Source organism: Prosopis cineraria, unplaced genomic scaffold, assembly GCF_029017545.1.
Source record: "Prosopis cineraria cultivar Desert tree isolate PC_DT_omini unplaced genomic scaffold, ASM2901754v1 PC13, whole genome shotgun sequence".
Classification (NCBI taxonomy): Eukaryota; Viridiplantae; Streptophyta; class Magnoliopsida; order Fabales; family Fabaceae; genus Prosopis; species Prosopis cineraria.
The window spans coordinates 2,588,678-2,603,904 of NW_026555344.1; the positions used below are offsets into that span (position 1 = coordinate 2,588,678).

At 30.3% G+C, this 15,227-nt stretch overlaps 1 protein-coding gene across 5 annotated transcripts; it reads left to right on the forward strand.

Moving 5' to 3' along the window:
* The first annotated feature begins 9,495 nt into the window (after positions 1-9,495).
* LOC129290475 (uncharacterized) lies at positions 9,496-15,019 on the forward strand. 5 transcript variants are annotated; one of them, XM_054927254.1, is made up of 9 exons: positions 9,496-9,825; positions 9,992-10,094; positions 10,209-10,261; positions 10,533-10,749; positions 11,143-11,210; positions 11,351-13,004; positions 13,145-13,221; positions 13,475-13,655; positions 13,997-15,019. In XM_054927254.1, the coding sequence occupies exons 4-9, from the start codon at positions 10,590-10,592 to the stop codon at positions 14,641-14,643; spliced, it is 2,787 nt and encodes a 928-aa protein (XP_054783229.1). In that variant the 5' UTR covers positions 9,496-9,825; positions 9,992-10,094; positions 10,209-10,261; positions 10,533-10,589; the 3' UTR covers positions 14,644-15,019. The 5 variants fall into 5 exon arrangements, with proteins under 5 accessions (XP_054783229.1, XP_054783231.1, XP_054783226.1 ...); XM_054927256.1 differs by having other exon boundaries at positions 9,496-9,744; XM_054927251.1 differs by having other exon boundaries at positions 9,496-10,094.
* Positions 15,020-15,227: the final 208 nt, after the last annotated feature.

Consider the following 15,227-nt stretch of genomic DNA (forward strand, 5'->3'; position numbering starts at 1 on the left):
AGCAATTTTCTTGTATGTGTCCAAACCTACCACACTTAAAACATATAGTCTCCAATCCTTCATATTCCACCATGAAGACTTCTTACGGATAATAAACAAGGATTGAGTAGTTTTGTTTACATCCACTTTAACACTAACTCATGCAAATTTCCCTCGCTCAATCATGTACCCCTTATTCTAATTCTAAGCTAAAGTGTTTAAATCTACTTTCAATGCTTTGCCAATCATATTTTCCTATTTCATACATAAAACTTTTGTATAACAATGCATAGACAAGGAATGGCCCATATAGTTAACTTTCTTACTCTGATACAATAGGGGTTAAAGTTAGGGCTCAATCTCTAAGAAACTAAGTAGTGACCTTAAATCTCTTGGGACCATCAAACAACAGTCTTCTACACAGCTCTTTGTCCTCCAACCTAAAAACATAATAGTTGTTCTCCATGTCAATGAGTTCTTAGTCTTGAGACTTTAATATCCAATACAATCTATCATTCATCTTGCTTAAATTCACTTGTATCCCCATAATGGTGAGTACTAATGCATCCTTTCAAGGCAAAAAAAAAGTTGTCTCAATCTATCATAAGGTAATTCAATCATAAAGAGTGACTCAACAATCTTCTTTTGGGTTTTAGTCAAAATGGGAGCTATGTCTTCCTCTTCCTTTAGCCATTCTCTCATTTGCTTATTAAAATCTTGTTCGAATTGGAGTTGCTCTTTCCCTACAAGCCTCTCCTTAAATTTTAATTTTCTATCCACTTCTCCAAGCTTGACTAGTTTGTTATTTTTCCTCCTTCATATATATAGCTCGGCCTCCTTCATGTCCTCATCCATTGATGGTTTTTGTTGATCACTTGTCCCTTTATCAGGACCCATCTTTTTTATATTCTTGGCAACTACATCCTCCTCTTCCTTAGCCAAACCTCTGCCCCCTCTTCAGCTAAAGCCTCAATCAAAGATGATGCGTTCAAGGTCACACCCTCTCATTCTCTAGTTCTCTCACTTATTATTTACTCTCAACCCACACACACGTTTTAAAGACATATGTTTTGAAAATGGCTAATAACATATATGGATGGATGCTCAAGTGTAGATGAACTTAAATTGATGTGAAAAGTTTTGAATAAAGTTGACCTTAATAAATAAATATATATTAAAATAAAAAAATCTATGAACTTAAATTTTAAAATATTGAATTAAGATGTGGCGTACGCCACACCTATTACTCATGTGTACTATTTCTTTATTTCAATAAGCTCTGCTTCTCTACAATTTATAACAAGTAATATTCAAGTCTCAGCTTTTGCCAATACTTAAATATTAACTCATATTTGAGTGAGATATATAGTTAAATAATTTATAAACTGGGATTTTGAAGTTACAGGATAATATATTATATCAATTATACAACTCATCACTCATTAATTTATTTTTTTCCATCGCTAAGTTTAGCTCCCAGTTCACCTTTGCCTAAGTTTCAAGTTCATTTCCTTGCACTTCATTGCTTGAGCTGGTTAATGGCTATGCGAGGTTTAAAAGAACAATATTGGGAGGCGACAAGTTGGCTCAAGATGAAGCGTGGCAGATCAATTTGGAAATCATGAACATGTGCAACTCCAAGTTTCATAGACAAGCTCATGGTTTAGTCAACAACAAGTAAAAGCTGCAGCAGTGTACTTTACCAAACAAGAACAACGCTATGTCATGCTTTCTCATTTCCCCATTGGGCATCGGTTCAGCTATCATATCACTGCTTGTTTTATGATGCCCGGCCAAGCCATGTCACATCATTCAACTTCACACTTTTAATATTTCGAATAATATTTATTTATTTTGATCAAATCTGCTCGTCAGTCACCATGTCATCGACCTCCTCCTCATCTTTCCGCGAATAGCATTGAATGCCTCATTCTTCACTGCCAATTTTCGCCACAGGTTAAAAAATAATAATAATAATTTAATAATATTTAAACTTTTAACTCATTTATAATTTAATTTTTAAATTTTTAATTTATTTATAATTCAGTTTTTATATTTTAAATATTTTTAAAAAGTTATTCCTTTCAAACAAAAAAGATAAAAAAATGATCATGTCTTGTTTTAAAATACTCTCATCTTGCTCTTTAATGTAGAATATAAACTAACACAAAAAAGAGTTAATAAAAGTTAAAAGATTGAGTCATAAATAAATTAAGAATTAAAAAATTAAGTGATAGATGAGTCAAATATTAAAAAATTAAATTATAATAAATTATAGTTGAAAGATTAAATTATAAGTAAATTAAAAATTAAAAGAATGAAATATTAATTTAGAAAAAACACTAATTTTCTCCACTTTTCCTCTTCCAAGTAACTTAACTACACATGTATTTTTTCACGTACTTGTTCTGCTTTTATACATGCACGTTGGTGAATTATATCAAACTTTATAACAAATATTTTTAAATTTATTTCATAACTATACTCATACTCCCTCCAATCTTATTTGCTAGTTGTTTATGCTAATTTCATTAATATTAATATAATAAAAATATAAAAATAAAAATAAGTGAGATATTAAATATTATTCTCAAATAAAAAATAAAAAATAAACAAATATTTGATATTATTTTTTTATCTATTCTAATTCTTCAAGGATAATTTAATAATTTTAATTTAAAATGAAATAATTACATTAAATAATAACTTATAAAATAAATTAGATTGTATTTCTAGAACACGACAGGAGAGGATATATCTTAAAAACTTAAATTAAGATAGAAAAAGTCAAACTGCCCATACTTTGATTCGTCATATATATGATTGATAAGAGTGGTCCCGATTGTATGACGTTGTTACTGAAAATAAGAAGCAGCATGCATTGCCACAACGCCACGCCTGGAACAAACAAAATATACATCACCTTGAATTCATTTGTTCTTGGCAGTACATGATTATTATTCCATTATTATTTACTTCTAATTTCTAACCAATATATGCCCCGAAAAACACACGTACACGTAACACGAGTCCAATGACAAACCAACAAATTAAAACTACCCACTCTATTTATTTAATATATGCTCCGAATGCCATCTCTATCGCTATTTTTTTTTCCCTAAAGGATTAGTTCTTAATTGCATACTGCAAAAAAATGTAGTTTCATTTAAGAATTAGATAAAAAATTAAAATTGTATAGAAATTATAGTTCTTGAACTTTGGCTAATTTTTTGTATTTACATTTATAAAATAATTTCAGATTTTGGAACTCTTAAATATAAATATTTTTTGTTATACATAAATATAAACATTTTTAACTCGAGACATTTAGTTATAAATATCAGGATAAGCTATATTTAAACAAACTAAATCATTTTTTTATGTTATTAGACATATAAATATTAAATAATTATTTTTTTACATATTATTTTTCTATTTACATGTTATTTACAAATTTTTATTATTTTTTGGTAAACATATGAGAGTGTTTTGTTGATTTGTTAAGTATAAAAAATAAGCATCCAAGGGGCAAAAAGAGACAACCACTTTTGTCTTGTAGTGGACCACGTCCCAAGGATTTGACAATAAATCGGCATCGAAGTGGTGGGGGAAAAGATGGGGTGGGCCCGCATGCTTTGACACGGTGGGGCCCAATTAACTATTTTTGTAATATGTGGGAACGTTAGGAAAGCGTGGGCCCCACATCTTTAGTATTTGTCGGTAGAAAATCATGAATATAATTGTTCATTTCTTTGTTACTTTGGATTCAGTGTTTATTAACTTTGAACTTTCAAGAGGCAATAGGGTATTACTCCCTCTGATATTATTTATACAATAAAAAAATTATTTTACTTATAAATCATACCAATAAATTTTTAACAGAATTTTTTATTCTACATTAAATATTAAAAAAATATATTATTAATATATATATATTTAATAAGAATAAAGTTGAGAATTTATTAAATTTTAAATAAAATTAATAAATTTTAAAATTTTTTATTTCAATGAAATATATTAAAAATAATTTATAAATAAAATTAGAGAAGTATAATCTCAAATACTTCACTGGGTATCTTACATTAAGTTGTTTTCTCGACCAACTAATAATAATTATAATAAGTTTTAATTTTTGGTTCCTCAAATCTCTTGAATCAGTCGTATGCGCGTCTGAGTGATTTATACCATTTGATGTTTCCCCAAAAAGTGCGTGTGTATATATCATTGATACCGTTCATCACCTCATCTACAGTAAAATAAACGATAACAACTTTTTTTTAAAAATATTGTATAGTTAGATATCATGGACGCGTTGTAGTTAAAAAAAAAAGTGAGATTCATGATAAAAAAAATTAATTATAGATATAAGATATATAACAAAACTAATAGGTATGAAATATATTATTTATTGCTTGTATTTTGGATAGGTGTAAAATAATAAATTGTATAATAAAATATAAAGTTAAATAATAAATTATAAAATAAAATGTTTTATTGTTTAAATTATAAAATAAAATGTTTTATTGTTTAAATTTTAATTTATATGAGAATGACGCATAAAAATAATAAACCTATATCTACATATATGTAAAATATATCATTGTTACTGTTTATCTACAACTGGATGAATGGTAATGATTTTTTTTAAAAATATTTTGTATTTTAAAATATCATGTGAGCCTTATAGTAAAAATAAATAAATAAATAAATGTGAGGCCTGTGGTAAAAAAAAATTATAAGATTCATAGTAAAAACGATAAGTATAAGATATATTATTTGTTATTTGTATTTTGCAAAGGTATAAAATAATAAATTGTACAATAAAATATAAAGTTAGAAAACAAATTATATGATAGAATGTTTTGTTGTTTAAATTTTAATTTATATGAGAATAACATATGGAAGTAATTAATTATTTTTTATGTTTTTAATATACACGGATAAAAAATTTTATATATAATTGTTTAGCATTTAATATCTGAACTTGATATCTGTAAATTTCTATGAAGTTTGCCCTTTTAAGGAATAAAGATAAAATTTTATATTTTATAAAAAAATAAAATTAAAAAAATCACTAAAATTTATAGATATTAAGTTTAGGTAATTTAAATTCAATTTTTGAATATACAAGGGATGTTATGTATATTTTCGATACGTACATGGGAAGAAAAATAAAACATAACCAGTTTTTTAAAATTTTAATTTATATACAATAATACATAAATTTCAAAATTTAACTTATAAAATATAATTTTATTTTAAAATAACATAATGTAAAGTAGAATATATTGTTATTTAAATTTTAATTCATGTGGTAATAACACATCATAGAATACATAACAAATTGTTTATTATAATTTTAAACTACACGAGAGGAACAGATTAGAAAACAGCATACGTTAAAATAAAATAATTTATTGTCGATATTGTTAATATGCATGAGGTTAACAAAATTATTATTAATATATACAAGTATATCACAACTTGAAAATTTACTCAAAACATTACAGTCATATAGTTCAAATTTAATACTATTATATTGACGAATTTTTTTACATTGCATACACTTCTCTTTTGTTGTTTTCATCGTTGTAGGCATATGTATGATTAATAAATGGTACTATAATATTGGTTATTCTACTTGCTTAATTTAAAATCATTATTCATATTTATTTTTACTTTTGGCTATAATTATGATTTATAAATACTATTATGACATAAATTATAGTGCATGATTCACGTTTTATTTTTCTCATGAGCATGGGCTAACAAATTCTTAAAGAAAATAAGATAATGTTATTTTGCATAATATGCTAAATTTAAAAAATATTTATAATTTTTAGTATGCATAAGGGCTATACATTATAAAATAGGAATTGTTACTTAAAAATTTAGAGAGCGAGTAGGGATAAATCTAATAATATTTGATCGATAATAAATTTTTTTCTTCAACTAATTACCGTATAAGACTTAGTAGAAAAGTTATTCTTCAACACAATTTGAGAGTTTCTCCTCTCATCACATCAATTAAGGGAAGAGCATAAATGTAGGTGTTGCCTTCTTAAATCTATTATGGGAGCAATATGTTTTAAAATAAAAATAAATTATTATGTCTTTGATGTATTTAGGTAAAAAAAAATTTAAAATAGAATAAATTTTTATTTAAATTTAAATTTACATAAAGTAACATATTACAAGTACACAAAAATAAATTATTTTAAAATTTTCATTTATTTACTTTACGCTTACCCTTCAAATAATAAAAAATCCTTACAAATTCTCAAAAATATCTTAAGCAAAATTTTTACAGTACCTATGCACAGCTAAAAATAAATTCCTGTGCATTGCGTGGATTAAAATATAGTTCTATTTGTATTTGTCTAGGTGCGTTTCTAACATTTGTTGTAGTGATATATTTGATTACAAAATCTTATAAAAAAATATGACTTTGAAGCAATGTCTTCCAAGTTACACCTAATATCTAACGCGTCGTATTTTCAAAACTTAAATTTAAGATTTCTGGTTAAAAACAAGTCATTCTCTTAGCTTGCCGATTTGACTGAGTCCGCGAGTTTGGATGTTTTTAAATCAGTTAAAATACGGTTTGATGGTTTTAGAGACCTACCCACGTAGAGAGGGTTATCAAATATATATTAGAAATTGAACGCCATGGAACGCTATGTTATTTGAGAGAGTAACAGGAAATTTTTTTTTTGAAAAATGATAATTTAGTCGCAAAGAATGACAGCAAAATTTTAAAGAACTTTTTTGAAATTAAATTTTTGTATTAGATTACTTTAGTATTCATCTATAACTATTTTTATATAGTTATAAATTTGATATAAGTATTAACAAGTTTGATTCCACTAATGATTAAAAAATTTAAAAAATCTCAACTTTTTATTAATAATTTTCTTCATTTAACAAAATCTAACTAATTTCATATAGTTCATGCGTTTAATATAAATATTTATAAGTTTTGTTTCACTAATGATAAAAATAATTTAAAAAATAATAACTTTCTATTAACAAAGTCCAACTAATTTTTATGGTTTATAAGTTTGATTTGATCAATGACTAAAATAATTTAAAAGATCATAACTTTTTAAATCGTAAAAGGATATTGACGTAATTTCATATGAAAGTTTAATTTTAAAAAAGTCTATTGACTATCATTATTATATTTTACAAGATCAAATTATAATTATTTTTATTTTATAGAGCTTTATTTATCATTCTTTGACATTGTTTTAATCATAAATGATATCAATAATCCATACACAAGAATACATGTGAGAATAACGCTATAACAGTGCCTAGCCATGGGGTAATACCAGCACTTGAATGAGACCTTTTATTTAGCCTTTGCACTCGAACACGATGAAAAAGACATATTTAAAACCTCAGAATTTATAAAATTAATGAATATTAGCTTTAAAATCGTTTTTGCTCAAACAGTTGTAAGAATAAGTGGACAGTTGATTTCACGTTAAAAATTAACAAAACTAGAAAAATTGATATGATCTCTTTACATAAAAAGAAAAATTAGTATAGCCTCTAATTAGAATTTACCCACAACATTAAAAAGAACTTGTAATTTTAAAAAAAAAACTATGCACAAGGGTTTAAGAGGATTTTTTTTTAAATGTCATTATATGCTTTATAATTTTTTAATAGTTTCACCTAGGATTTTTAATTGCCAATTTTATATTTTTTAATTACTTAAAGCCATATCATTATACTTTACTCCTACGTGCAAAAAGATACTTATAACTCGTGAGAGACTCCAACACTCTAAAAAATCATTTTTTAATTGCATGGTTTTAACTATGATCCTATACATTATAAAAAGAAAACGATAGATACTGATAACTTAAAATTACAAATAAGATTGAACCAAAAACAAGTGCTAATAACTTAAGATTATAAGTGTAATTGAACCCATGATCTCTCATTCATGGGAAATGTTACATGCTATAAACTTATAGGGTCATAAAAAAACTAAAAAGAAAGAAAAGAAAACACGATACAAAAGTTGTTCGGAATGCTTCAATTTTCATGTCCAGCAAAAAGACTCTTTCAAGTTTTTTTTTTTTGGGAGGAGGAACACTTTATTTTTTATCCCCAGAAAATAAAAAGGACATAGTGAACATGGTCCATACGAGAAATTACGGCATCAACTTTTATATTATTTTTTTTTCTTTTTAACCTTTTCTTTGATCTTCAAATTATAAACGAGATAATGAAATTGCTTCGAGATATGAAGGCGGCAATAATCAAATTTCAAAGTTCCACTCATTACATTACCGTTCACATCATAATAATACTGCCTACCAATTCAAGTTAATTGGGTCTAAACTTTAATTATGGTACATTGATTTACACTATACTTCATTTTTCCTTCTTTTCATCCTATTTTTTTAATCATGCCAACATTGTTTGAATCTTAAGCAATATTCATATTTTATTTCATTCTCACTGTTAAGTATCCCAGATGATCTTTTCCCACCCTTTTAAGCTAACTATGTTAACCTTAATTTTTTTATGGTAGAAAAAGTATATTTTTGGTATTTATAATTTTATTTGATGTATGAATAAATATTTCAAAATTAATTAATTCAATATTATTTGTATCTTGCACGCAGAGGTTGTTGCCCGATGATCTGAATTTTGATTATTAGTGGATTAAGTAGTGTGTTTAATCAAGTTTCTATTAATTTTTGTTGCCCAGGAATAGAGAACCTGATGGATTTGTATTAATATTTGTAATATGGCTGACTTACCGATTTATCAATCAGGAGCATAATAATATTAGTTAGTGCTCTCTCTCTCTCTCTGTCTCTTTTTACATATCTTAGTTGGTTGCTAATTAAAAAAAAAATTATACGTGTATCAATTTACACTTACTATAATTACATAATACCAAGTCATATATCTCTATTATAAAAGTTGGTAATGTAAGTCAAAATCATGACAAGGCCACATAAAATTACATATACACCCCGCTCGTGCACGCCAATATATTAATTTTATTAAAATGATCGACAGTTAAGCTATTAAATAACAAGATTTCCTTAACACTATACGGTTTATTTCCTTAATTAATTACATGTATGTATATTATGATTCTACCTACTAAATAATTTATTTTTCATAAAAAAGGACGTCTACATCTCTTGTTGAATTATTGTGTGATGTATAATTTTTTTTGGAAAAATGTATAATGTATAAGTGATATTGAATATTGATACTACTCCCACATAAATAATTAAAAGAAACGGTATTTTTTAACAATTACAAATAACCAGTTTATGATATCTTTTTAACATGCCTAAATTAGTTAATAACTTCCCACAGACAAGTGAGTATATAATAATAACGAACACATTAATAGGATGCACAATGTTTGGTCGTGACGGGTGGTGACTGGTGACCTCTCCGATGCGGGAGCATGAGTGAATGAAATTGCAAAAACGTCAAACACGCAAAATGGCGACACCTCAAACTTTTTCCTCTGCCTGTCATGGGCCCACCAATCCATCCTTCCCCAACTGTCACGAATTCTTCTTCTTCTTCCACTGTCACCCACTGCGACATTCTAATGCCCGCCCCTCTCTCGTCCTCGTCATACTTTTTTTTTTTTGCTTTGGTTTATGAGTCTTCAATGGCTGCCCGTATCAAAATCTTGCGTAAAGAAATCAGGGGTCGGTGCTAGATGAGGATTTCCGTTTCTTTTTGGCTGTCAAAAGATGCCCAAAAGCTAAAGTCTCTGTCTTTTTCTTTTAGCGGATAAATTTAGTTGGTGGTACTGAATTCGCTGTTCTGAAAGAATGTATCGTCATGAAGGTACTTCTCAAGGCATATTTCTTCCTGGGTCTTAAAGTTTCAAGCGGGAGAGAGAGAGAGAGAGCGCTAATGTTTAGAATTGAATGATGCTTTCTTTTGGCTTTATATGTTAGAATTTCTGAGGCGATGATGCAATTTTTGGCTGCTCTATCCTCTGTTTCTACAGTAGTTGAATGCGCCATACATCGGAGTCATGGAGAAGGTTGCACAGAAGAAATTCTGCTTTGGATTGCTGATTTTGGGAATTGTGCTCGATAGGAGCTTTTGATGTAATCATCGAACCTTTTTGTTATGTTTGATCAGAATCCTTGACTCCTGATCATTTTTTACGAACAATTGAGCTTTGAAGACGATGCTTGGATACTGACTGGCCTTTTCTTCAGAAGGAACAGCGTTAATTACTGACAGTTTCAAATCCAAAGGAAGCTACAACAAGGTGATCTGTTAGTAGATTCGTCAGGCTGCGTCTTTTACTTATTTACTATTTTGACTCAAAAGGTCCCTGAAATCAATATCTTTGTTCCCCATCAGCTGGGTGATCAAGTTTCAAAGTCATCAATTGATGGATGTTTTGATAAAATCAACTGATGAAATAATTTTTTATGTACTGAACTTATTTTGTAAGCATCCATATGAAAGTGTTCTTCTTTCTTTCTTTCTTTCTGGTTAATATGACACTGTTCTTCATGATTTTGTTAATCAAACAGGTTTTGCAAGAGCAGGGTCTGAGGGATAAAGAAGGAAGTCAAGTGTTCAGAAACATAATGGGAAAGAGGTCACAAAAACGTCCTAAGGGGAATGAGAAGGATCGTTCTGGATGCATGTGGGGCTTAATTAGTATATTTGATTTCCGCCATGGTCACCCAACTCACAAGCTGATTACAGATTTTCGGCACAGCAACAAGCTTGCTGTTAGTGAGAAAAGTGAGAACTATGCTTAATATTTATATGTGTGTTCCAAAACTGACAGATGTTCTTAATTACGTGGGAGTTATATGTCTGCTAAATTTGTAACAAACTAGACTTGTACGTATAAGATAGCAAATAATTTGGACTGAATAAACAGTTTGCTGGACCTTGCTGTATATTTTTTACTATTTTTCTAGAGTCACATTCACCTTTAGAAACAATTTTTCTGGTTTCTGATGTCTATAAGTAAGCCAATTTAGCAGATTTTTTTTAAAGTGACCTCCTTTATAAAAGAAATATTCTTTCCTTTTGAAGCATGGTTGGTGATGTATTTGTGGTTTGTCCTCTTTGAACTGATGAAAAGGACTTGAAATTATTATTGAACCTCATTATTTCTTTGCTACACAGGTATCATGTACTCAAAGAATAAGTTTGAGATGTTGAGCAATTTGGATGAAGATTGTGAAGGCAATTTTGTAAGTCCTTGTTAGTATTTTTTGGGTGAAAACTTTATGCCTTTATATCCACATGCTTATGTTAATCCAAAACTTACTGGGAATTGAAAATTTTCTTGGACGCCATGTTCATTGACATTGCTAAATCAATAATCTATCAGGACGGTACACAGAGCAAGAAAACAATGGTTACAACTGATGCTGTCAAGCCTTGCGTCAAGAAACTCATAGAAGAAGAGATGTTCATCGACCAAGATACAATGAAGAATATGCATAGTGCTGAAGTAGAATTTAAAGAATCCAGATTGAGGCTCGCAAACCCTCTGAAGATAGATTCCAAGAGAAAAAATAAGTCTCGTAAGAAAAGTCGGGACAAGGACACTCAGAGTTTAAAGTCTGATGCAACTTTACAATCAGAACTCTCACATAATCAGCATTCAAGGCATCAGTCCAAAAGTAGTCTTGATTTGGACAATATAATGGAAGGTTTTTCTCATTTCAAAGATGTTTGTTCTGTGATTCGTGACCATAATGGTGAAGTTCTTCCGCAGCCAAATGAGAAGAATGTAATAGCTGAAAACAATGTAAAAGATGCAATCCATGAATTTGTTAATCAGATCACATTCAATGGAAAAGATCTGCCAGAAGATGAAAAATTCACCTGCTCCCAGGAACTCATGCAAGTGCTTCAGGTTATAAGTTCAGATAAGGAATTGTTTCTTAGACTTCTACAAGATCCAAATTCGCTTTTAAGGAAACATGTTCAAGAGTTGGGGAATTCTCAGGGGACAGATTTCAAAGAACACAACCCAGTTACTGGCTTCAGCATGTCCAAACAAGAACCTAATAATCTGGAAGAAGCCACAGAGGTTGTCAACCACAAGCAGCGTAACTTTCTTGGGAAAAAGGTGACGTCTCAAGGAAAAAGTCCAGCGAAAGGAAATGACAACACTGAGTCTTCCAAGAGAATTGTTACTTTCAAACCCGGCCCCATGGGCTTGCGAAATTCTGAAACTGAGAACAATCTTTTTTCGTCCATAAATTCTCATGATATAAATCATCCCAAAGATCACCATGGTAGAGTCAGTTCACATTTTTCTCTCACAGAGATCAAGAAGAAATTGAAACATGCTATGGGAAAGGAGAGGCATGGAAACCCCAGAGGGATCTCCAAAAAACTCTCTATTGAGTGTCAAAATATGGAACAAGGCAGCAAGGTCTTTAGCAAAGACAATATTGGAATGAAATCTCCCAATAAGGACCATTTCTTCATCGAGAAAACAGCAAGACCCACATTTGATGTTAACAAAGGAGACAAGGCTGGTAAGTTGAGAGACTCCGAGGTAACCACGGATCGAAAAAATGACAGGTGTCTCAAACAAAAGGATTCCAACTTATACAATGAGGCCAAGAAACATCTGCATGAGATTCTGGGTAATGGAGATGAAAACATGGAATTTTCAAGTCAGCAGATCCCAGAAACCCTTGGGAGAATTCTATCTCTTCCTGAATATAACTTTTCTCCCATCGGAAGTCCTGGAAGGGAGTGTGAGCATCGCTTTGTGACTTCACAGACAAGATTTTCTACTGTGGGAAACATTCAGGAGGCTAATGAGGATTTTCAAGCCGATATTATTGGTCATCCAGATCAGGCAACAAAAAATCCAGAGAAGCAGTCAAGTATCAGTGATGAAAGTTTTAATGAAAAAGTACAAGAAATTAACCTGAAGCTAAATCTCCCAGCTGATCATACTCACGATGATAAAGTGGAAGCAACCTCTTGCCATCCTGTTAGGAATGAGATAGTCCCTGAAGGTATGATTTTCAAAGTACATAAATTTAAGTGATGGATGCTATGAAAAACTTCATTTTCTGAAATGTTTTATTATGTATTCCTTCATATGTTGGATCTATTAGAGGGGTTAATGATTTGAATTTTCCCTCCAAATCTGTAGATTTAATAGCAAGAAAGGATAAAAAATGTGACTCTGGAATTTCTGATGGTTCAAGACCTTCTCTCTGTTTGAATCAGGTAATGTCTTCACGTTTCTTTGCATATTGAAACAAACTTTTATACCTTTTTTTCCCCCTATTATGCTAGTTACAAAAGTGTGTTAGGGTTATTTAATGTATGTGCGAGAAGTGTAGTAAAAATAACTGATGACAGGCTTCCTAGGTTTCTTTGATGCCTAGCTGTCATTTCATGTCTTTTCCTTTGACTGAATAATTCCATTGCTGTACGATGTCATTTTAACTGTCTCACTATCTTTTTTCCCCCTCCATAGGAAATCTCAGAAGAAAATCAACCTCTATTTACTTCTCCGTCATCATCTCCTTCTCACCCTTCAATCACTAGGAAAGTTGCAGAGATGGAAAGTGGTTCAGCTGAATCTGAGAGACCAAGCCCTGTGTCCGTTCTTGATACACCATTTGATATCAGCCCTGGAAACACCAGATCCGAACCGGGTATGCATTTTATACAATTGAGCCACGAGGGACCTCTTTGACAATTTTTTTGAAACCATTCTTTAGCAAAAAAGAGAAACACTACTTTTTTCAACCATGTAAAAGTTTGGAAATATGTTATTTATAGGGAACTCTATATTATAATATCATATTTCATACAATAATTCTTCTAAAATATAGTTTAGAAATTTGTTTGAATGCATGAAATCTTTTTCCTGCAGACAAACAAAACTTGCACTTGCTTTAAGAAAATGGCCAATCAGCATATAAATTTCTCGGTTGCATATCTTCATTGTTATATTAAAATTAATTTAAACCTTAGATTCCCTATTGATTATCAGATAAAGTACCAGTGCAGCCCTTGCATATTCAGTTTGAAGATCATGATTCTTCACCTATGGATCAAACTGAAGGAGGAAAACATTGTACTGAAGAAAATAAGTTGATATTTGACTACATTGAAGCAGTCCTGCAATCCTCTGGCTTAAATAGAGATCAACTTAGAATCAAGTACCTTTCCTCAAACCAAATACTAGATCAATCTCTATTTGATGAGGGAGGGTTTTTCCCAAACCAACCTTGCCATGATCAGAAGCTCCTATTTGACTGCATCAATGAAGTTCTCGTGGATATTTGTTGGGATTACTTCGGGATACTCCCTTGGGCATCATTCCTAAAGCCTAGCATAAGGCCAAACCCAGATATGAAGAAGGTGGTTCTAATGGTCTGGCAAAGAGTGTGCTGGCATCTCCTTCCCTTTCCTCGGCCACATACTTTGGATCAAATTGTTCATAAAGACATGGCAAAAAGTGAAACATGGATGGATCTTCGAGTTAATGTTGAAACAGTTATTACTGAAATGGCTGATGATATTCTTGCGGAACTAATGGAAGAGACAGTATTCAATTGTGTCGGTGAAAGCCTAGAGAGTGAATCTTCTCAACTTCAACCTGAATTGCTGGAGGATAAAAGCAGCATCAACATATAAAAACTTTTCAACTTCTTGTTCATTCCAACAGATAAGTTCCCTGTTGAAGATAGAAGGGAAGAAGTTATACATTATGCTTCATGGAATTGGCAATAGACAGGAATACTAGAATTTTGGGGGTTCCTAAGCAGTGTTTCTCTTGGCCATTTCTGACTTCTCTCATAGTGGTTAGAATAAAGCGCAGGTGGACATTCAAAGAAGGGACTTAATCAGAAGGAGCAAAGAGTTTTAGTTAGAAATGCCAGCAAAAAGTACAAAATAATACTTCATACTTTTGTTCATTGTATTTCACTTAATCCAGAATGAGTCAGCGATGCTGTTATTGTATATTTTGTAGAGTTTTATATGTTGATAACATGAGTTTGAGTTTCATAAATTTGGTTGGAATCTTCTTTGCAATCATTTTTCACCCAACATGATTGGAAATAATGAATAGCAAGTCCAGCTTGGCCATTCAGGTCAAGAAAGTTCCAGCCCGGCCTGGTTTCAGCTGGAATTTGTGTGTACTGTTGCCACAAGAAAGATGGACTTTTTTAGCCCGGAAATAGTGAGTGTAAAACAATAACCCTGTGGGAAATCTAAAT